This window comes from Haliotis rubra, unplaced genomic scaffold (assembly GCF_003918875.1).
Source record: "Haliotis rubra isolate DU_JTF1 unplaced genomic scaffold, ASM391887v1 Scf189, whole genome shotgun sequence".
Classification (NCBI taxonomy): domain Eukaryota; kingdom Metazoa; phylum Mollusca; class Gastropoda; order Lepetellida; family Haliotidae; genus Haliotis; species Haliotis rubra.
The window spans coordinates 930,667-954,377 of record NW_025765880.1 but is presented as its reverse complement, the minus strand read 5'-3'; the positions used below and the strand labels follow the sequence as shown (position 1 = coordinate 954,377).

General features: G+C 41.1%; 2 protein-coding genes and 3 long non-coding RNA genes across 7 annotated transcripts; 1 reads left to right on the top strand and 4 right to left on the bottom strand.

Annotated features, from left to right (window-relative positions):
• The first annotated feature begins 3,031 nt into the window (after positions 1-3,031).
• On the top strand, positions 3,032-7,965 carry LOC124274225. Of its 2 annotated transcripts, none has more exons than XM_046709562.1 (5): positions 3,032-3,149; positions 4,702-5,129; positions 5,665-6,557; positions 7,108-7,325; positions 7,633-7,965. In XM_046709562.1, the coding sequence occupies exons 2-5, from the start codon at positions 4,706-4,708 to the stop codon at positions 7,712-7,714; spliced, it is 1,617 nt and encodes a 538-aa protein (XP_046565518.1). In that variant the 5' UTR covers positions 3,032-3,149; positions 4,702-4,705; the 3' UTR covers positions 7,715-7,965. The 2 variants fall into 2 exon arrangements, with proteins under 2 accessions (XP_046565518.1, XP_046565519.1); XM_046709563.1 differs by having other exon boundaries at positions 3,042-3,149; positions 4,705-5,129.
• A 1,965-nt stretch (positions 7,966-9,930) lies between these two features.
• LOC124274226 lies at positions 9,931-13,060 on the bottom strand. The gene is made up of 3 exons (XM_046709564.1): positions 12,447-13,060; positions 11,518-11,599; positions 9,931-11,038 (listed from the first exon to the last, which is right to left on the bottom strand). Exons 1-3 carry the CDS (start codon positions 12,508-12,510, stop codon positions 10,669-10,671), a joined length of 516 nt encoding a protein of 171 aa, XP_046565520.1. The 5' UTR covers positions 12,511-13,060; the 3' UTR covers positions 9,931-10,668.
• Positions 13,061-13,244: 184 nt separating this feature from the next.
• LOC124274227 lies at positions 13,245-16,740 on the bottom strand. Of its 2 annotated transcripts, none has more exons than XR_006897892.1 (3): positions 16,598-16,740; positions 15,600-15,683; positions 13,245-13,345 (listed from the first exon to the last, which is right to left on the bottom strand). It is a non-coding gene; the product is annotated as an uncharacterized LOC124274227 (long non-coding RNA). The 2 variants fall into 2 exon arrangements; XR_006897893.1 differs by lacking the exon at positions 16,598-16,740 and adding an exon at positions 15,994-16,591.
• A 2,208-nt stretch (positions 16,741-18,948) lies between these two features.
• LOC124274186 lies at positions 18,949-21,564 on the bottom strand. The gene is made up of 3 exons (XR_006897885.1): positions 21,444-21,564; positions 19,714-20,108; positions 18,949-19,253 (listed from the first exon to the last, which is right to left on the bottom strand). It is a non-coding gene; the product is annotated as an uncharacterized LOC124274186 (long non-coding RNA).
• A 1-nt stretch (position 21,565) lies between these two features.
• Positions 21,566-23,495, bottom strand: LOC124274187. Its single transcript, XR_006897886.1, has 3 exons — positions 22,295-23,495; positions 21,805-22,162; positions 21,566-21,630 (listed from the first exon to the last, which is right to left on the bottom strand). It is a non-coding gene; the product is annotated as an uncharacterized LOC124274187 (long non-coding RNA).
• Between the last annotated feature and the right edge of the window lie 216 nt (positions 23,496-23,711).

Genomic DNA, 23,711 nt, shown 5'->3' with positions numbered 1-23,711 from the left:
GTAATAGTTAATGTGTCCTTATGTTCTACGTGCAATAGTAATATTGTGGTAGTCAGCATATGTTGGGTTAACAAAGGGTTAATCATCGTTTAGGAGCGGCTGTTTCTTTAAAGTTTTGTAGGAATCAACATGCTTGCACACCTTATCATACTGACAGTGGAGGTTATCATTTGAACAGATGATACATGAAAGCATAAATATTTTGGGGAATGTAGAATATCGATTTATTCATGCATTAACATTTTAATATTTGTAATACATGTGCCATGTTCTAAATAGTAATATTGTATATTTTTAGATCACAATCAGATGAAGTCTCATGCTTCAGTATATATATAGTCTGCTTCATATATTATGTATATTATGCAAAGTGGTAGAATAATGACTGTAAGGTTCCTATTCGTAGATCGAAAATCTGCTTTTTCTTTGATTTCCTTTCTATTGTTCAAACAATTGGATGACATCACTTCATTTGTTTGTAGCATTTTGAATCTCTTGCTTAAAATGGCAGTAAGTAATATATACTACTCAAAGCTTAATACGTGATGAAATGACTTACATCTGGGCTTCTTTAACTTGTTTGAGTAATATAGGTCATTATTGTCTAGGAACTTTTGGGTGAATTAATGGAATCCTTTGAGTAGTCGCCAATTCATCATCCCTGGAAAATTGCCTCCTGAAATCTCAACAGAATACAGAATACTTTTGTACGGGACTGACTATCGTGGCGAACGCACAATAATACAGTCAATTTTAGCATCCCTTAACGACGATTCTGTGCTATCTTGACTGTTACATTCCTGAATGTTTGAAATACTTTCAGTATGGTGCTGCCACTCCTATGATCACGACAAATCCTCCTCGTATTGAATTAAAACGATGAAAATCTGGAATGGAGAAAACACGAACGTAAAGTACATGCCCATATGTTATAGACAGCACACCACGTTCTATCCACTCGGCGTATCCATTTCACCTGGATATGTATCGCTAGCAGTTATTACCTCCCTTTGACTAGGTCAGTTAGCTGAATGCCCTGACATATGGGGTTTGAGCCAAAGAACACCTTGTGACACCGCAACTTTTATAGATAGAAATGCTCGCTCAATGATGATGAATCCCGGAAAAAACAGAGAATTATTATAGCTAATCTAGAATTAATGGCTCAAGACCAGTGCTACCTACTAAAGCTACAAACAGGGTCAGGAGAAATGATTATTCCCATAAGCATTAGACATTCTTTTTGTATAAAACATAATCATAAAAGTAATATTGGGAACACAAACAAACCGTTAATGCCAGGGAAAGTACGTCAAAAACAAATTCAGTTCAAGTCAAGTCAAATCAACGGTAAAAATCAGTGATTAGTGTGATGTTTTTTCAAACAATTAAAATCACTTTAGACTGCCTCACACATTAAATCTAACAAATGCAATGTATTACTGAAATACTGCCTATGCCCAGTTTGAATGTCTTATCTTAACATTTAATTAAATATAGGTACGAGTTCTTAACTTCTGTTTACAGCGTCTGATCCTCAACTTTCTCCCACAAAGTTGTCGGATCTCGGCACTATGCACACATGGACAGTATTATGATTTTATTGTGCAACCAAAATGTAAGGTATCTGAGTAGCAGCGCTTGTGAAAGAAACAAAAACACTTAATTAACTGGTTACGTATGCATAAACCGGTAAATTTAGCAGGTGATAGGGACCGTTCATAATTTATGGCTTGGGGATGATGATGATTTTTGTGGAGTATCATGTACAATGTGACTGCCCACCCCCCACCCCAACCCTTAAAATTTATGTTCAAAGTAAGTGACAACCGCCCCCTGCATGCCATGTTCAAAATCAGCTTACACCCCCCATAAATCTGAAGCATAATTTTGTATATTTATACGTACAACTTGACCCCCTAGTACATGTGTACAAAATTGCTGATACCCCTACCTCCCAGATTAAAAAAGCCCCCTTTAAATCATCATCACACGCCCCACCCCCAGCCATACATTATGAACGGTCCCCTAGTTAAGTATGTACAAGTTCAAGTCTTAAGTCATTAGCCAGCCCAAAGTACATCTTTGTTACTTCATATTAACGTACAATGTATTTTATAAACATTAACATACATATGTTCAATCTGTGCACAACCATTGCGCAGTAATCAATTACACAGCAGAAATACGAAACAATGATACAAATTATATCCCTTCAACAAGCTTCTTACAGGTAACACAAAACCAAATGTTTTCCCATAGACTTCTAGAGTAACGTAAACTTTAAAATCATCCGGGTTGTCAGCAGCCATTCCGTGTACACATGGGTACAGTCTGGCCTTTAAACTACCATAAAACACAAATTCAGGCTAGCTTAGCCTCCCTATTTTCGAGCACAGGAAGCTGAACGTATCAACTCCAGTTTCACACCAAATGTCACCTACATGAAAATATATGTGCACACATTCAGCATAAGTGATCGTGTTAAGAAAGGCAGCACTATATGTTAAAAAATGTGGTCAGTTTTAATTACTGGATGGATGTACATTTAAAAAACATAATTATCTTACACAATACCATCCAATCACAGCTGTCACATACCTCCATCAGGACTGAAGTTTACTTACAATACTCGCTCAGGGAGCTATTTAACTGATTTTCATTTAGTGTAGTAGAACCTGTACAGTGCATGTTTAGTACAAAGTGCGAATTACCTCCCTTTGTGTGAATGACCCATTTCCCTGCACACTGTGTCAGAAACCGAGAAGTCATATCTACAAACTGAAATCTACCCGCTCTTTAGATGTTTGTCAGTTTATCAATGGCAATAACTTGTATCTCTTCATACAGTGAACACACAATAACACAGTCTTCTATAACTGCATTGTGAAATGATGTTTACAAATGCGATTATAGCTTGGTCTCCTACCCCGCCCATGGCCTTCGTGCAAATAAAACCACGTCTGCGTATCTCTGTGTACGTCACATGACCGACATTCATTTTGCTGTGACGTTTATCAAGTGTCATACCACACAATACAGTTATGTCACTGTGACCTGGCGAATCATAAACTTCCTGTTTTCGCTTTGTAATACGGACGATCGATACCGTTCATTGCTGACAACACGTTCAACTACAGCTTTGCAAGGTAAGTGTGTACAATTTTAACTTCACTTAGTGTATTACGGATGAACCAGCTTTGCGATAAAGATTTTAACGACTGACCATTATGATATGATCTTACTCCATAGGGAAACCCGTTAAGACCACGGTTAGAATTGTTTTACCGTAACCTATGCTTGTCGTAAGAGGCGACTAACGGGATCAGGCGGTCAGGCTCACTGACTTGGTTCACACATGTCATCGTATCCCAACTGCGTAGATGTTGATCACTGGATTGTCTGGTCCAGATTCATCTATGTATAGATCGCCGCCATTTTGCTGGAATATTGCAGAGTGCGGCCTTAAACAACCAGAAAGCAACCAACCAACCCCATAGGGAATGTATAGAATGCACACGTTGACAACGTGACCGCAGTCATGTGATAGCACGTGATGTGTAATAAACACAGTCATTACAATCGGGGAAGACTGTTCACCACTAGTAGCATTGTGTTTTCAGCTGATATATTGTTATGCATATCGAAACTGCCTTTAACCTTGTGATGCGTTTCCTTTACTCTACTTTCGTTTTCATTTTCATTTAACGTAAAGGCAATTCACGAAACCGATTATAATATCTACAGTCAGTGGACACAAATATACATAGTTACAAGGAATAGTGAGTTACTGCATTAATTTCAGAGCTGAGTGGTATTCAAGTGACATCAGATGTCATTTACAAACCCGTCTAAAAATAATACAAATATGTCGACGAATATACGGTGGTGGTTCAGGGGGGTCGACCCTCCTTTTAAAAATGACTAAATAGAAGTTACACACACACACACACACACACACACACACACACACACACACACACACACACACACACACACACACACACACACACACACACACACACACACACACACACACACACAGACACACCACACACACACACACACATATATATATATATATATATATATATTATTATATATATACCTATTATATATATATATATATAGAGAGAGAGAATCTCACCCGAGTGTCTTTTGATATCAAATATATCACCACGAGTTGATAAAGTAACAAATATCCGAGGCTTGCCAAGGATATTTTTACTTTTATCAACGAGTGTTGACATATTTGATATCAGAAGACACGAGGGTGAGATTCTATTTATCATAAAAAAATCACTCTTCATTAGTTTTCAATGAAATATGTTAATCTCTGAACACAGTACTGCCATTAGAATTGCAGTGCAGCGATGTCATAGCATTGTGACGTCATCAAGTTCATGACGTCATAGCATTGTCAGGGCATTGTGCAAAATCTACTGTCAAAACGGTATCTGCTAGGAGATATCGTCTGATCTCACACAAGCGATATATCCTGTGGTACACAGTTTTGGATGATAAATATATATATACCTATACCTATGTGTATATATGTATGTTTATATGTATGTACGCGCGCGCGCACACACAAACACGCACACACACCGCCTCCGTTTCAATTAAATTAGCCTCGGCTCGTTACTTCGGTTGTATGGGACCCGCGTCTTTTATTAATTTTAAATATTTCTTTGATTTCAGCAGAATGGCCTATCCAAGAAAAAACATGACCAGTTCAAAACTAACTTTTGTGGAATCAATTCCTTATGCATCTGGGTTGCGCGTTACCTTCCTACATGGGGATATAACAGAGGCTCGGGCTACTGCCATTGTCACAGGCGAAAACCAAGACTTTCTCGTCGAGAGCTCAGTGACTAAAGCACTTATCGCTAAGTCGAAAGATTTTGAACATTTGAGAAATAAGCTCAGACAAGACAGGTCAACTCATGACTTATGGACTGTATGTCCAAAGGTTCTTGGACGGTCATTTAAATATGTCCTGTTTGCTTTTATTGAACATATGAACTGTGATGACTGGATGAAGGGAATGAAGTATCTGTATAAAGATCTCTTCCGACATGTTGAAAAACAGGACATTGAGACCCTAGCTGTACCGCTGTTAGGGGCAGGTAAGAAACGTTACCATTAATACGTAATCATGTGAGAAAAAGGAATTATCATAAATATGTTGTTGAGATGAGTTTCGTTTGGGTGCACACATCAGTGTCATTGCTTGTGTTTGGTTGGTGTAACACCGGGGGTACAGGATGTACTCATCTTTTCGCGAACACCTGGTGTCATTTTTTCATATTGTTTCATAACAAAATTTAATGTTTATATGTGGTTTTAATCTCGTCCTACGTACTCCAGGTTTACGACATATTTTTCCTCATCACGAAACATTTTAGTTGTTATCAAAATCAAACAAAGACTATAAGACACATGGTGTATTTGATACACTTTTTCGACCAGGTTTTCGAAACATTTGTGTTATCCTTTTATGACGATCTGAAGATCATTTGAACTTGACGACACAATTTAAGTAGAAGTGGTTCAGTATGGCCACATCCCCACATTTAAAAAGAAGACTTTTCAATATTTACATCATAAGGGGCGTATATATAGACTTTTAGTTCGGTAATTACATGGCCTGCATTTTCTCAGGTGTGGCCAAAATGGAAGAGTCAGCAATAATTGCCGCAGCAAGATCCACCGTTAAATACAAACCAAGCAAGAAAAGGGAAGTTATTTTCGTTGCATCAAGTTTTGATAAAGCAGACAAAATGGTTACACAGTGGAGGTATGAATTGCATGGCAGGGAATCTCAAGGCACTTTGTCACGTATCATCTCTGCTGTTAAGGACACGTTTGAGATAGCTCCACCCGACAGACTTTTTGCGAGACCTCGAAGTAACGGTACATGGGTTCAGGAATGCCAATCGAAAAAGCAAGGTCATTCCAAAGGTTCCACGACGAACAAAGGCAGGAGGATCAGCTTAAAAGAACAGGAAGACATCGACAGGGCCATAGCAGAGTCACTAGCCGTGGAAACCAAGCACCGTCACTCACGAGGTGAATACAATCCGCGAAGAAATGGCCGAAAAAGCAGCCGAGGTCAATCTCCAAGAAGAAAGAGTAACGGAGAGGAGAGGTTCCAAAACTTCCGATGTGACAATTATCGTTGGGAGAACATTACTGATGAAGACATGAAGGCTGTTGCCACGCAACCAAGTACTGACGGTGACACTGTTCCCAGATGTACAACAGAGGATGGCAGTGACTCCGAGGATATGTTAATGTGTGCAATATGTTTGGGTGCCATCATTGATCTGAAGCAGCTGGACAAATGTTACCATGTCTTCTGTAAATCGTGCATTGACCGCAGTTTCAAGGAGCACAAACCTGTTTGTCCCACATGCAACATGGTGTATGGGACCATCAAGGGTAACCAGCCTGACGGAACTATGAAGGTTTTCTACAACAGCACCCACCTGCCTGGTTATGAAGACTGGGGAAGCATCCAAATCAACTATGACATTCCAAGTGGTATACAAACGGTAAATATACTAATACCGTATTTCCTCTAATAAGCGCTGGGTCTGTAATAAGCGCTGGGGCTCAAATAAGTGCCAGGTCTGGAAGCCCGTTGAAAAAATAAGATCCCGGGCGCTTATTGGAGGGAATAGGGTACATAACTTCCATCCCCAGGGCATATTACAGTTCTTCACATCGGTTTAGCATCTGGAGATGTTTAGCAACATTCATAGACGTTTGATTGAATGTACATCTTTCTTTGTCGGCGTACAATTCATGTTTGCGTCACACGACAAAGTAATAATGGCTGTAACCACTAGTATGCACCTGTAGATTTTGAGTTGGTCTCCAGTCACCAATGCTTGTCTGAAGAGGCGACTTACGGGAACGGGTGCTCAGGGGAGTCAGAAGGTATAGTTCTACTTTTAGCAATGTTCCAGCATTATCAAAGCGGTTTTGTCAACCAGATCGATGCTCATGGTGTCAGTCACAGACTGTTTTCCGATAGCTGTTGAATATATATATATAGTGGCATGTAGTGGCATTTAAACAAATATTTTAAAATATATCCAGACAGGACACCCTCACCCTGGTAAGCCCTACAAGGGAATCACACGACGGGCGTACCTCCCAGCCTGCCCAGAAGGAAAGGACATCCTGAGACATCTCAGGGTTGCTTTTGACCGGAAGTTGACATTTGCCATAGGCCGTTCTACAACAACCGGGAGGGAAAATGTCGTGACATGGAACGACATTCATCACAAAACATCAATGGATGGTGGTCCGACAAGGTACAATTATCTGAACTAATTGGTCCGAGATTTGACAATGCTAATGTTTTGTTATTTGGAACTACAAGCGACTGCTTTCGATAATCATGTATTTTCAGATGTGTGATTGACCCCAGGTCAATGATGTTTCATTATGAAACATGGAAAGTGCGAGATTTTGTTTTTGAACAAATATGATGATGCGCCATTAGCATTCAACGCATATTTTGTCAGACTGATTGCGGTTCTCATGGTAATAGTTAATATCTATTACTTATTACTGGTATTATTGGATACGAGCCGAAAAGGTTTCTCATGTACGTTTCAGATTTGGCTACCCTGATCCGACATATCTGGCTCGGGTTCGTGACGAGCTGGCCAGCAAAGGAGTAACAGCAGACAATGTCTAGACGCTGAGAAGAGATCTTGTACAACATACAATGTCTAGACTCTGAGAACAGATCTTGTACAACATACAATGTCTAGACTCTGAGAACAGATTTAGTGGAACATACAATGTCTAGACGCTGAGAACATATCTTGTACCGAGTCTTGAGGATTGGGACAAATCTTGTATAGCATATAATGTCTAAACGATAGGAACACATCTAGTGCAAAATACAATGTCTAGACGGTGCGAAAAGGCTAGACATGTAGACTATATCTAGACGTTAGGAACAGTGCTTGAAAGGTAGACTATGTCTAGAGTGAGTGAGTAAGTTTAGTTTTACGCCGCACTCAGCAATATTCCAGCTATATGGCGGCGGTCTGTAAATAATCGAGTCTGGACCAGACAATCCAGTCATTAACAGCATGGGCATCGATCTGCGCAATTGGGATAACATGTGTCAACCAAGTCAGCGAGCCTGACCACCCGATCCCGTTAGTCGCCTCTTATGACAAGCATGGGTTACTGAAGGCCAATTCTAACCCGGGCCTTCACGGGTGACTGTGTCTAGACGTTAGGAACAGGGCTACAAAGGTAAACTATGTCTAGACGTTAGGAATAAATCTGAACTGGCACTTGGTGTCCTATCTGCCGCCAAGAAGACTTTGATCCGGTGTCGAAATAGATTATTTGACTTGATATATGGATACCTTCCAACGTTAAGTTTTAGTATTTCACACGTCATAATTTCTTGTCACCTGCGCATATCAGCGCGTTGCACTGTAAAATGATAACTGGGATATATTTCAAACGAATGACACAAATGAGATGATCACACGTCAGCGAGCCTGACCACCCGATCCCGATAGTCGCCTCTCACGACAAGCACGGGTTACTGAAGATCAATTCTAGCTCGGATCTTCACGGGTTCAAGGCATTTGGATACACCTACTGGAGTGATGATTTTTACAACACGTATTGATACGGTGTTGTCATATACATGTTGAACAGATATCTGTGTTGATCTTTACTGTAAATAACAACTGTGATATGCAACGAATTACGGAAACTTAACTTATTTTCTTATGCAGCACCCAATCATGTTATACGACTATTGTCGTTGCTTTTGTCTTTGCGCACAATTTATTACTTGGGTTTTGTCAATATGGATGTGGGTGTTACTCAGAAGCAGTGTTGTTATGGAACCGTAATGGTTTGATTGTCATGATATTAATAAATATTGTAGTTATGCCTCTATTTCAAAATAGGAAAAGCCATTGTCTGTGTGCGTGCTGAAACTTTTAAAACAGCTTCCTATTTTTGTGGACATTGTTAGTCACTATACCTACTCATGCTTTTACAGTAGAGAGTTTGTTTTTATGTAAATCATATCTGTCACTTTATTTATTTTCTTTAACATTTTTCTTCTCATTAAGTCAAATACTGTTAAATGTTTTTTCACATCATACCTAAAACTCTCTTACGTTGTTTTATGTCAGTCATGTTGATTGAAAATGGCTTGTGATAATGGTGACACTGAGTGGGGCATAAGGTGACACCACAGACTCCGTTGATTCAAGGGACGTTGAGTACGTTGTGGTCTAGCACATGGAAGTTGTGAACCCAAATACCATCTGCACAAGCGACACACCGTCTGGGCATGTACTCTTGGACTAGTTGTCCTTTACCTGTGGAACAGTTTGCAACTGATTTATTAATGCTGGGATTCTAATCTACCCTGGGTTGGAGGTGTTGCCCTTGACGATCGTCACTTTATGTTGCCCTTGACGATCGTCACTTTATGTGCTGGTTGGTAAAAGAGCCAACAACCTGATCATGACAGTTTGACAATCAGGTTGCTTTTGGGCAACAATATTCTGATGTGAGCACACTTGCAACATGTCTACGACCCGTAAACGTTCAGCACGTTGCAGGCTTCGTGTGATAAAGTTTGTCACTTCCTTAATGATTATGTGATAATTTGTCATTGAGTGGTTGGTTACAAGAAACACATTTGCATGATCTGACTGACAATGGTAACTCTGAGATACCACCTCTTGCACGTGTATTACTTCATGACTGTAATATTGTTTTGGTTCGTAGCTGGATGATTCGGACATTAAATTCACCTACTTTCATACATTGAAATTGTTCCTGTAGCTTCATCTGAAAATAAAACATCCCCTACTTTTTGCCATGGTACCTCTCTTTTTGAACAGGAGATAGAAAACGATAATATATAGCACAGTGTATGTTTATTTCCATCATTCCATGACGTACCGAACGCGGTAGTGGAACTAATGAGTGATGTGCATAAGAGTACTGGGATATCTTCCTTGTATGATATTAATCATTCAAGTAGGCCCGCTTTATATCCGCAAATAAATATTGAAACAACAAAAATTAACACAATGTCATACAAAAAGTGGTGAAATGTAACATAGGTTATAATTGGCGTTGAACTTTGCTGAGAGAGCGTAATACATATGTAACAATACATGTAACATGTAATGTGAATTAACCTCAATTTCTACAAAAATGTATTTAACTATTGTAGTGTCATGATTTCTAACAGTATCTAAATGATCCTAAATAGGGAAATGAGTGAGAGAATATGGCTTTACGTCGTTTGTAGCAATATTCCAGAAATTTCAGGCGTGGGACAACAGAAATGGGCTTCACACATTATACCCATGTGAGGAATCAAACCCGGGTCTTTGGCGTGACGAGCGAATGCTTTAACCACTAAGCTACCCCACCGCACCTATAGGGAAATGAAGCGACGCGTGCAAGGCTGAGCACGTTACATATTGTTTATCACTATCAATATAAATTTAAGCGGCGTAAAACTTAAGTCACTCACTCACTTCCACTGTCAGCACAACTGAACCATGTATCTACCGGTCTACAAGGTTATACAGGACAACGTGTAATTGTACACTGATTTCACCTCAGACACCTCGCTAAGACTTACAATTACACATACGATGCCTGGCCTCTGTCAGTGATATATTGACGTGCAAGGTGCGTGGGGAAACGTTCTTGTCCATCCTGCATGTTGATATGTCGATGACCTTCGTGGATGCTGTCCAAAGATTCGTAATGGTGTTCGCTCTCGCGTTCTAACTGTAGCCTGTGGTTGGTGGAGTGAATATATGGCGGAAGCATTAGATAGGCCCTCTCGAGGTCATCAGGCTGATTTGATCCAAGCATCGATGTATTGGACGCAGTTTCGTTACCTTGGTTTCCATCGTAAATGTCACTGTCTTGAGGCAATTCTTCTGGTGGAACCATAAAAATAACCCGTACCTTTTGTTCCGTTTTCCGCTTTCGTGGTAAAACGCACCTGAAACATACACATGAACACAAATGAGATCAAGTTCGATGATAAAAGCATTATTTCCGAAATAATTTTTTAAATATATATCGTGTGTGCAACTTAACAGACAAGGGACTCTGAAATCACGCCAGGACTTTCTTTCATAACTTGTCAGGCCTCCGATCTGCGTCTATACATGCGTTTAAATTAACCCATGGAAGTGGAACTCGATTTACTCACGTAGATCCGGGTCGGTCTTTTGTTTTCTCCCATAACAAAGTCCTAATGTCCTTGCATTGCAACCTTGGGTACAACGTGCGATGCCCATTTATTGTGTCCCCCGCTGTGATATTGCTCAAAGCGGCGTAAAACCAAACTCACTCACTCAGATGATTGCTAACGTCCTGATACTGAATCATACGTATTTCTTTTACATAATCGTGACAACAAAACACAGGTTTAATATAGATTATATGTTTATAGTATGAATAAAGCAACCCACTCACCAGTTTAAAGTGGCAAACACAACAATAAAGCCAGCCACTACTATTGTTATGATCACGGCAACCACCACGGTGCTGCTGACATCTACAAAGGAGGCAACATGACGAATATATTACAGTTAAATCTGTTGATATCCTTGTTACACCTTCACATGCTTTATACACCTTTGGATCGGTGGGGTAGCTTGTGGTTAAAGCGTTCGCTCGTCACTTCAAAGACCCGGGTTTGATTCCCCACATGGGTACAAAGTGTGAAGCCCATTTCTGGTGTCCCCTGCTGTGATAATGCTGGAATATTGCTAAAAGTGGCGTAAAACCATACTCACTTATTCAGTTTTATACACCTTGATTACAACCTTAAATACATCGATACACTTTTATACATCAATATGTACGTTACGTTACATGTGAACTATTAATAGTCAATGGTTTGATACATTGCCGTGTACCCACTACGCCCTTGATAAAGTGATATCAACCGGTATCCACATGGCAACAGACATTTTGCTGATCAGCTGTCTGGGATAAAAGCTCTTTACAGCGAACCAGCTTCGTCTAAAGTATATGAACACTGACATTAGATGCACGTGATGCACAGAGCCAGAACTGTGACCTTGCAAAATGGCGATAACTATTAATATCTCAGTCTCCGTCTGTTTTTTAAATTGTGTTAAATGGAGTCTAGATTAATTCGTTGAAAGCTTTTTACTCGGGGAGAAAAGTTCGGGGTTTCAGTCGAGGGGTACACATCCAGACTGAGGGTCACACCATTGTTCTCGTGTTATCCTATAACGTATATTCATCGTTACAGAATAAAAATAGGGAAAATACTTTTTTTTTTAAGTTTAATTAACATTTTAAAAGTTTCATGGATAACGATGTCTAATTCTTTCCTAATTTGGACTCTCACGAAACTAAATGCAAACACTTACATGTCGCTCCAAGCACAGTGCCTGGGTGATCAGATGAGCCGTTATAAGAAGCAGCTTCAGGCATGCTTTCCCGAATCTCCCGACGACACACAGAATGGCAGGATTGGAACTTTCCAGCAGATGTACAGTTTCTAAAACATTTTCTCTGGCAAACATCGCCATAATACCCGTCGTTACAACTTAGACTGCACGTCCCGGTATCCTGATTGCACGGTCCGAGTCTTGCAGTCCTGGTCTTGCAATTAATGCCACAACGTTTACTGCACAGGGGGCCATGGTAACCATCTACACAGTGACCTTGACATTTGGCATAACGCAGGTGACAACCATCTTTACATTTAGAGCATCGCTTCTGACAGGTCCTACCATAGAAACCCTTCCGACATTCGGTGCATAAAGATCCTAGCTGTTTACAAGACTTACAGTTCCGAAGACAATGTTGAGAACACTGATGTCCTTTGAATCCATCAACACAACCATCGCAAACCCAAGTACTATTGTCCTGAAAACAGTTTTTTCTTTTGCATCGATGTCGAGTAACTTCGCTTAAGCAGGTTTCTTTTGGTATTGAATGAGCTGAAGTTTCATCATTGGGCAATACAATTCTCTGTGGAGCTAATATACATTTTCCTGTGTTGCGTTCACAAACCCCTGATTGACACAGGCAAGTTTGGTCGCACTTTTACCATACCAGCCAGGTTTGCACCCGTCAACGCACGACACATTAAACCTATAGCATCGTCCTCCAGAACAGTTAGGGGGGCATGTTTGGTTGCATGTTATTCCGAAGTATCCTGTGATGCAGTCAGTGCATAGTCCTTGACTGGAACAGTTGTCCCGACATACGTCTGGACACCTCTCACTACATCCGGACCCCCAGACACCCACTGGACATGCCACTGAAATTGTTAAGTATCGGGTAAGAGAGGGTTGCAGTGTTCTCATTAAAACACGTATACTAACTGATTGAGGCTGTTTACCTTACAGTCAGCAGTATACTACTTATATCAGATATAATGCAAACGTACCCAAAACGGCAGGTCCAACACACTTCTTAATGTCGTCGAACATCATGTCAAGCATTGACTCGAACGAAAGGATAAGATAAGCAGCCCTAGCTCACTCGAGCAGTATGGGTCGTGCCTAATTCAAGCAGCGTTAGTGTATGGGCCATGGTCATACCTGATTCGAGTAGTGTTGGTGTGGGGTCATACCTGATTCGAGTAGTGTTGGTGTGGGGTCATACCTGATTCGAGTAGTGTTGGTGTGGGGTCATACCTGATTCGAGTAGTGTTGGTGTGGGGCCATACCTGATTCGAGTAGTGTTGGTGTGGGGTCATACCTGATTCGAGTAGTGTTGGTGTGGGGTCATACCTGATTCGAGTAGTGTTGGTGTGGGGTCATACCTGATTCGAGTAGTGTTGGTGTGGGGTCATACCTGATTCGAGTAGTGTTGGTGTGGGGTCATACCTGATTCGAGTAGTGTTGGTGTGGGGTCATACCTGATTCGAGTAGTGTTGGTGTGGGGTCATACCTGATTCGAGTAGTGTTGGTGTGGGGTCCTACCTGATTCGAGTAGTGTTGGTGTGGGGTCATACCTGATTCGAGTAGTGTTGGTGTGGGGTCATACCTGATTCAAGTAGTGATTCAAGTAGTGTTGGTGTGGGGTCCTACCTGATTCGAGTAGTGTTGGTGTGGGGGTCATACCTGATTCGAGTAGTGTTAGTGTGGGGTCATACCTGATTCGAGTAGTGTTAGTGTGGGGTCATACCTGATTCGAGTAGTGTTAGTGTGGGGTCATACCTGATTCGAGTAGTGATTCAAGTAGTGTTGGTGTGGGGTCATACCTGATTCAAGTAGTGTTAGTGTGGGGGTCCCAGCTGATTCGTGTAGTGTTAGTGTGGGGATCCTACCTGATTCGGATAGTGTTAGTGTATGGGCCATAGCTGATTCGAGTAGTGTTAGTGGAGGTCCTACCTGAATCAGTAGTGTTAGTGTGGGGGGTCATAGCTGATTGGAGTAGTGTTAGTGTATGGGCCATACCTGATTCGAGTAGTGTTAGTGTATGGGCCATACCTGATTCGAGTAGTGTTAGTGTGGGGGTCATACCTGATTCGAGTAGTGTTAGTGTGGGGTCATACCTGATTGCGAGTAGTGTTAGTGTATGGGTCATACCTGATTCGAGTAGTGTTGGTGTGGGGTCATACCTGATTGGAGTAGTGTTAGTGTGGGTATGGGGGTCATACCTGATTCGAGTAGTTAGTGTGGGTGGGTGATACCTGATTCGAGTAGTGTTAGTTGTGTAGGTCCTACCTGATTCGAGTAGTGTTAGTGTGGGGTCCTACCTGATTCGAGTAGTGTTGGTGTGGGGTCATACCTGATTCGAGTAGTGTTGGTGTGGGGTCATACCTGATTCGAGTAGTGTTGGTGTGGGGTCATACCTGATTCAAGTAGTGATTCTGAAGTAGTGTTGGGGGTCCTACCTGATTCGAGTAGTGTTAGTGTGGGGTCCTACCTGATTCGAGTAGTGTTAGTGTGGGGTCCTACCTGATTCTGAGTAGTGTTAGTGTGGGGTCCTACCTGATTCGAGTTAGTATTCAAGTAGTGTTAGTGTGGGGTCCTACCTGATTCGAGTAGTGTAGTGTTAGTGTGGGGGTCCTACCTGATTCGAGTAGTGTTAGTGTGGGGTCCCAGCTGATTCGTGTAGTGTTAGTGTGGGGTCCTACCTGATTCGAGTAGTAGTGTTAGTGTGGGGTCCATAGCTGATTCGTGTAGTGTTAGTGTGGGGTCATACCTGATTCGAGTAGTGTTAGTGTGGGGTCCTACCTGATTCGAGTAGTGTTAGTGTGGGGTCCTACCTGATTCGAGTAGTGTTAGTGTGGGGTCATACCTGATTCGAGTAGTTAGTGGGGTCCTACCTGATTCGAGTAGTGTTAGTGTGGGGTCCCAGCTGATTCGTGTAGTGTTAGTGTGGGGGTCCTACCTGATTCGAGTAGTGTTAGTGTGGGGGTCCCAGCTGATTCGTGTAGTGTTAGTGTGGGGGTCATACCTGATTCGAGTAGTGTTAGTATGGGGGTCCCACCTGATTCGAGTAGTGTTAGTGTGGGGGTCCCAGCTGATTCGTGTAGTGTTAGTGTGGTGTGGGGGTCATACCTGATTCATCTGTGTATCCATGTCTGAGAAACATCACGATCACTATGGACAGGCACATATATTGTTGCATTGTGTGCAATTATCCTGAAAACAAGGTAAAATACATAAACTATAACAGCAGTATACACGGGAGTATACGGAAGGTGTACTGAATGGAATGCTTGCACACGAAATATTTCAAAACGAGTGGGCAGTTTCAGGCTATCCACGATTATCCTAACTTGTTGGTTGAATGCTAACATTGGGCAGCCTGATCAATCTATTAAACCACATACATTAACAATATTGAACATTACGAGTGCAAATCACGACAATGAAAGACCTCAATACAAAGAAAAGGATCTCGTAATCTGCTATATCTAGGTACAAAATTCTTAAAAATAAACAATAAAACCTTAATGCTTATGGATGCGTCGATAGTTCTCGTAGATAGTTCTCGCCGCCAGTCAGAAGTATGGGTGTTCATTAGTAATGATGCATTCGGATGTTTCCACGCGGATTTTGTCGGACGCGGACGCTTGAGGAACATATTAACAACAACATCCTACTTCCTAGTCGTTTGTGATGAAGCATGCCATCGTTCCTTTAAATAGTATCATATATTAGAGACCACTTCTATTCTGTCGGTTTTGCTTTCATTACGTTAAGGAACATGACTATACGTCATATAAACTGTTTACAAAATAACGGTGTTGGATGTGCTCCCAAAATGCCGTCATTTATGTATAAATGTTACAAACACAATATTGGTGAGACATATATTGACACATGGGTTCTGTACGGGTACGAGAACTATTGGCACCAAAGAGGAGGTTTTATGGTGTCAACTTAATAGCTTTAATGATAAAGCGAAAGTTCGGTTCAAAGTTCCATGTTAACGTTGCACTTTGTTCAAAATATGACTCTCACTGTGTACACATGCAACTGAATAGAAAATTCAAATTTGTACGTTTTACACATACTTTGTGCAAATATTATTAATCAGTTTTAAAACTTACCTGCCGATGACATTGTTGTACAATTGTTAAGCGATACGAAACATGGGTTGGGTAATTTAGTGGAGTAAAGACCATGACCATGAGTCACACAACAGCTGAAGCGACCCACAGACCGTGCATTGGCCGTTATAACAAAGGTAGCTGACTCAGTTTCAGTTCGTCACAGTGTCCCAGATGTCGTAAATACTTCCTTGTATGTGTTTAATACATAGGAGGTTATACTGACACTCTTATGTTAAAAATCACCTCAGTCACTTATAGCATTGTGGAATTTCAACTTGACCCTCCTAAAGTAATATAGAAACTTATTTAAAAAACATTTTGCATGTACTCATATTCTTTTCATGTGAGACCTTTGAAAATCCTATTTCAAAACACAATACCATAGAAGACTATGGGAGAAGATATTACTTTCATTATGGCTAAAGTATTACATACATATGTAGAAAGGTATCGCAACGTAGCATATTTTTAGTATCATCAATATGTTACTATTTTAACCTTAGCAAAGGAACGTACCAAAACCGCGGTTGAACTTATTTTCCGAATTGACCCTCAAGGAATAATCAAATGACAAAATAAAAATAGAAAAGGAAGAAAACCTACAGTTTATTCATGCAAGCGAATTAAACATGGCAAAACACTGACTCATTTTCTTGTGCTCGTAACTTTAGTCGTATGACGTTAACAGGTGCGGTCATGTTCAAAACACTGGCATACAATCCTTCAGAAATCACATTAGTACCAATAACCGAGCACATTGTCATTATCTGGTGTAACCTACGCCAACTAAAATAACATCACCGACATATTCTCCTCACTGACGTTGAATTTGATGTTAAGGTCCTTCAGAAATCACATTATTACCAATAACCAAGCACATTGTCAGTATCTGGTGTAACCTACGCCAACTAAAATAACATCACCGACATATTCTCCTCACTGACGTTGAATTTGATGTTACGCCAGGTAAAATAACATCACGATTTGTTCTTGATGGAGAGCCTGTTCCATACATCAAGATTTTGTACTGGAGGATCTCTGGAATTCGTCCATGAATACTGGCCTTGGATTCCGAGGTACGAGACCCTGTCCAGGATGTCAGTGATGTACAGTTGTCCATTTTGTCTGATCGTCACAAGGTCAAGTTTACAGTCACGCGAGAGGCATCACCTTCAAAGAAGGCCCGATACATGCGCCCAGATATTCCGATATGTGCACTGTTTCTGCAGTGTTGAACACGAACAGTCAGGAACAAACGAATTCCAGTGACGTCGACCTTGACACCGAGCTAGTCGTGCTACCTTGAGCTCTGGGGATAGCAACAGTTGTCTGATTGGTCGTTTGGACCTACACCCGGCCGATGTTAGGTGATTCCGGACAGTTCTGTGGGATAACCGACGATGTGGAAGCCACTGTTTTTATAGTGTCATTTAACATGAACGGATGACCTCTTGTGATTCTGAGTGAGTGAGTTTAGATTTACGCCGCACTCAGCAATATTCCAGATATATGGCGGCGATCTGTAAATAATCGAGTCTGGACCAGACAATCCAGTGATCAACAGCATGAGCATCGGTCTAAGCAATATAAATACGATGACATGTGTCAACCAAGTCAGCGAACCTGACGGGATCGGGTGGTCAGTCTCGATGACTTGGTTGACACATGTCATCGTACACGATTGCGTAGATCGATGCTCATGCTGTTGATCACTGGATTGTCTGGTCTAGACTGGATTATTTACAGACCACCGCCATATACCTGTACCGTATACCTATTTCCGATATGTATCTGTATATCTTATGCTTATGACCAGGGTGGATGTTAATCGCCACTTTTGCATTATTGGAGTCCCTTGACCACAGAACCGGTGATTTGTATTATTAGCAACTTTCCATGCCGTTCGGTTGAATGAATGAATGCTATATTCTGTTAACAGATATCAGATACCCACAGTGTCAAATTGAGCTCGATGTTGATTACAGAGGGAAAATGACTGTTTGTCTTGAAGAGGGACCGATAAAATATTCGGTTCCCGGATTTCAAATTCATTGACTTTCATGAAGGTCACATTTTATTTTCTTGCATCTGCTAGTTTCCACCAGATAAGCCATTTGTACGAGATCTCAGTAATAAGCAACCGGTGCAGTGTGTAAAGGACAGAACAGCTGTGCACTGAGAGCCCCCTTCCCAAAGCTCTCATGACTCATAGAATAACTGAGACAAACTGTAGATAACACAATTCCAATTTCCAGTTTGAAACTGAAAGAGTGGAAGTTTTCGTTTTGACTGGTGAAGTTGGGGAGTTTTGAAGTTGGTGAGTCAAGAATGAAACATACAACTTTATGGATGTTTGCACAGAGTTGTTTATTCCATAAAGTTGTCCGTTTCATTTTTGAAAATTTGCAACATGAGATTGCATTTCACAACTACATCATAATCTTATTCTTAATGTAATCGGTTCTCTCTGCTACGGATTTGTGCTGAGGCATCCAATTTGGCATTGCATGAAAAGTCCATGAGTGGACAGAAACTGACGTCACATGTGAGGTACATGTTGTCATGGTGATGGGGCATTTCGAAGACGTCGAAGTAGAAACGTGTTTAGTTGTAAACATGTCCAATGATATGCGTGAAATGGTTGGCTTCACACCTGTACCAACACACAAAGGGCAATAATCATAAGCAACTCTCTATGGTGAAACAACAGTTCTGTCATCATGAAAGCTACTTACCATACCGTTCTTTCCAAGCTACATATATGATCATATTCCCGAAAGAAACAACTGTTATATTCGGGATTACACTTTCTTTATAAAGTAGACATTCCAGAACCGTCCCAACCACACTCTCAGAGTTAACCACCAAATGGCTTTACACACTGTACACAGTTTACGTGATCTTAACGACGTGTTCTCACACTACATTATGTTGTAGAGGCCTTAGTGCATGAATGGGTTACATCGTTGAAGTGGTGCCTCAGTAAGTGAGTTTGAAATAATGACTAGACTTTACTAAGTAAGTGTAATCCTAAATATGACATTTGTTACATTTGTCTACATACGGGTATCGTGTATTCGTATCTTTATTACATGTTATAGATATGAGTTTACCTGTTAAGTATAATTGGGACGTTTCGAGTTTCCGCTCGTGATATCCGTGGTGATGTAGCAGTTGTCCACCAGCAGTTTGACATCGGCAGCAACACTGGTCTCTACCTGGACGTAGACACGTGACCCGAGACTGACCTCAAGCAGAGTCCCATTTCGTTTGTGTAAGCAGCATCTGTTAAAAACGTTATGTCAGCCTCATGACCTTGAATTTTGCTTGTTGCCTGAATGGTGACCTTGGACTTGTCAACGGGAACGAACGTTTTCACATCGGTTTCGTGTCTTTGAAGGACACATTCCAAGTTGTAGCGCCACTTTGCACCGTTCACTAGATTTGTCTGTGCGTCTCTCTCATATTCAATCAGATAGTTGCTGAATGTCACTGTATTGTTGTTTTCCTGAAACAGGTGATCCATCCAAAGTGTAAGGTACGAGTATGTACTTTTCCAGTACATCATTTGAAATAATTTTACAAGAGCCTCTTAAAGGTTCGATCATCGACCAGCTGTTTTACCATTTCCTGTCCCACTGATTCCTATTTCGCAAATTCAAAACAGACAGTATGCTTATCTTACAGCGTCATCCAGTCATGGTAATTGACAAACTGAGTCTTTAATCTGACATTTTCAGCAATTTTGCCTAAAGTTATTTTGTTCAATGTTTCGACATTTAAGTCCCCAGTAAAGCTCGAAAGGCTTATGGTATTGATGGGGAGTGCATTTCCAATTTTGAGGCGTTGATTTCCGACAGATCCCTATTTACCATAATGTTCCTGTGTGTTTTCAGGAGAACATTTGACCTCCCTTGTGCTTGTGAAGGGTGCCACATATGGGACAGGACACCTGATATCATCACTATTTAACAGTGTTTCCTAAACACACTGTCGACACAATGGCGCTACTTAGTGTACACCTGCCTGATTTAAGTCGTTACGGCAAAATAGAAAGGCAGTTCTGCTCAGTTCTGATACATTACATTGATCTGTGTGTCAATGTTTAAAAATCCACAAGTATTAAAAAAGAGCCACGACTACTAAAACTATATTTAGGTATGGCTGATGAGGCATATATATTGAGAATGTTACGGAAAAACAAGGAAATACTCCAATTCGCCTTTGGAGAACACTCCATACATTAAGGGAACGGGTGGTTATAATGCTAAATTTTCAATGAAAATGTTCATGGTGTACATTTCTCAGAAGGACACTTTCAATCGCCTTGCACACGTAAACATGTCCTTGACGATGAAAAAGGACATCATACAATTGTGTTGCAATCCTTATTTCAAGACATTATAAGCAATTGTGTTGAAATCCTTGTAGGAGACATTAAACACAAGGACATCATACTTCGAAAATTGTGTTGCAATCTTTGTAGGAGACATTAAACGCAAGGACATCATACTTCGACAAGTGTGTTGCAATCCTTGTAAGAGACATTAAAAGCAAGGACATCATACTTCGAAAATTGTGTTGCAATCCTTGTAAGAGACATTAAACACAAGGACATCATACTTCGAAAATTGTGTTGCAATCCTTGTAGGAGACATTAAACGCAAGGACATCATACTTCGATACGTGTGTTACAATCCTTGTAGGAGACATTAAACGCAAGGACATCATACTTCGATACGTGTGTTACAATCTTTGTAGGAGACATTCAACACAAGGACATCATATTTCGGCAAGAGTCTTGCAATCCTTATAGTGGACATAAAAAACAATTATATCATACTTCGATACGTGTGTTGCAATCTTTGTAGGAGACATTAAACACAAGGACATCTCCCTCCAGGACGCCAGGACAGAAGGCGTTCGACATGAAGATGTTCATCATAACAGAGGTCGGGAATACAGTGGCGATGTCTTGAGTATTCAGTTGTCTTGAGAGCAAGTTAGGTTAACTGAGTGTTCCAGAGATACTGAAACATGCACAGGTACTGTAGTTACACATATATTTAAGGAATTCCAAAATATGATTCAAATATATCATATGGATACGTCTAAATCTGCATTCTACACTGATCTAGCCTCGTTAATTAATTAAGAAAACGCTGCACTGCAGCTGATTGCTTCTATGTTGATAATACCCGTACCTGGTCTTTCAAATCATTCTAATTACCCCATGGGTAAAACATATGGGTGCAGACTGTTTCCGATGTTTACACAGTTTTCAGTTGCTCTTGGCATCTAGCTGGGTGATTGTGAACCCCTCTCTTTACGTGACTGCTTTTGCCATCTTCTTAGCTGTTCATATAAACGCAGACCCGTGAGGATCCGGGTTAGAATTGATCTTCAATAACCAATGCTTGTCGTAAGAGGCGCCTAATGGGATCGGGTAGTCAGGCTAGCTTACTGGGTTGAAACATGTCATCGTATCCCAGTTGCGTAGATCGATGTTCATGCTGCTGATCCCTGGTCCAAACTAATCTCATTCACTCATATAAACGCAAGCTGCAATGAAAACAATGCCTAATTATATAAAATGTTTCGCCTCAAAATTAATGTTGAAAAAGCTAAAGATGTTTGGATTGGAACTATGAGCTACACATGTAGGGTAAATAGCACTGTAACTAGTGTACTCACCACCATCTGGCGCTGGGGCGCTGGGGCGCTAAAATACCCATACATCTCGTTGTCTGCTACACCAGTGACGAGTACGCCAAAAGGACAGACTGAGGAATTACTTTTAATGGCGAGGGAACCGGAGCGAGGATAGAAGTTGGCTATGGCGAATGTGTTGGAGTCTGTTGACTGAATTGACCATTTTAAGCTTATGTTTATATGTGATGTACACTTTGAGGTTGTGATGATAGTGTGATAGTTGTGAACGTCTTGGAACCGCCCTGGATGTCGGGTATTACATAGTCAGTGCCATAGGCATCAGTTGGTCGAACGATCGAAGTAAGCACCTGGTAATCAGTACTGCCGGCTATTTGTAACACAAGTACTGGATGAGAGCTTCTGATGTATACAGCAAATGTTTTATTGAAGGAGTTATCGTAAACCTCCGCTTCATTCAAGATGATAGACTCAACACTTGTGAATGTGTCAATGGTGATTTTGGTACCATTATACACTGCTGTAATTCGAATGCTGTATTGATCAATTCCAGGAACCAGGGGCACAATGAACGACGTCCCCAGTGTTTCTATTGGGGAACTTGACTCATAGCTCCATCACATCTATTCCCAGGATAGCACAACATAGGAGAGCCTGAAAACACTGCAACTGAATGACTGCTCTCTACAACGGTCCCTCCCAGATCACATACATTGAGAGTACTACTTGTGTTTGAAGTGAACTGGAATAACTCTCCCTGTTGCGGAGCAATATTTAACTTGCTTCCCTGCCCGTAATCGTCACCCCTGAAGGGGTATGAACAGGTGGAGTTAAGATGTGACATTTGTGTTGTTGTGGACAGACATCACTCCGAGCAAAGCGTTGTTTGGCACTGATGGTATGATATACTTGGTTGACAGAGACGCCAATGGAAGGACCGGAAATGCATCGGCTACACCCCCGTCCAGCGTTCGCAACATGACAGTGAGACTGACTTCCGTTGTGCAAATTAGCTCCACTGCACGATGCTCCACTACAACAGAACCCATGGCCATTTGTTTGTGTATCGGAAGGTGGAACTGTGTGACACTGTCGTTCCCAAGCAGCTGGATAGCGTACTCCGCCCCGTCGACGTCTGTCACATTGCACCCGCCTTCTCTTGTGTGTGTGACATGTAGATACTCAGATATTTCCTGGGGGTAATCATCAAAAGAGACCAGGGGAAATTTAAACTGGCAGCCGTGGTACATTGCAGAACCTGATTGATAAAAAAATGAAAGTTTTCAGAACTGGACACCATTCCACTTATTGCCTTATTTTTCCACCGCTAGACTAATACTTTTGTACTTATTGTTGCAAAGGCGACTATAGTTACTTGTCAATTGCTCAGTACGTGTTAGCGTAACATGATACAGTCTCATTGCCTGTAGCTTTTGTCGTG

Coding starts and splice junctions, on each gene's coding strand:
- LOC124274225 (XM_046709562.1), top strand. CDS start 4,706: ATGGCCTATCCAAGAAAAAACATGACCAGTTCAAAACTAACTTTTGTG. Junction 5,130..5,664: donor TGTACCGCTGTTAGGGGCAG/GTAAGAAACGTT, acceptor GCATTTTCTCAG/GTGTGGCCAAAATGGAAGAG. Junction 6,558..7,107: donor TTCCAAGTGGTATACAAACG/GTAAATATACTA, acceptor AAATATATCCAG/ACAGGACACCCTCACCCTGG.
- LOC124274226 (XM_046709564.1), bottom strand. CDS start 12,510: ATGCCTGAAGCTGCTTCTTATAACGGCTCATCTGATCACCCAGGCACT. Junction 11,600..12,446: donor CACTGTGCTTGGAGCGACAT/GTAAGTGTTTGC, acceptor CCTCCTTTGTAG/ATGTCAGCAGCACCGTGGTG. Junction 11,039..11,517: donor GTGTTTGCCACTTTAAACTG/GTGAGTGGGTTG, acceptor TGTATGTTTCAG/GTGCGTTTTACCACGAAAGC.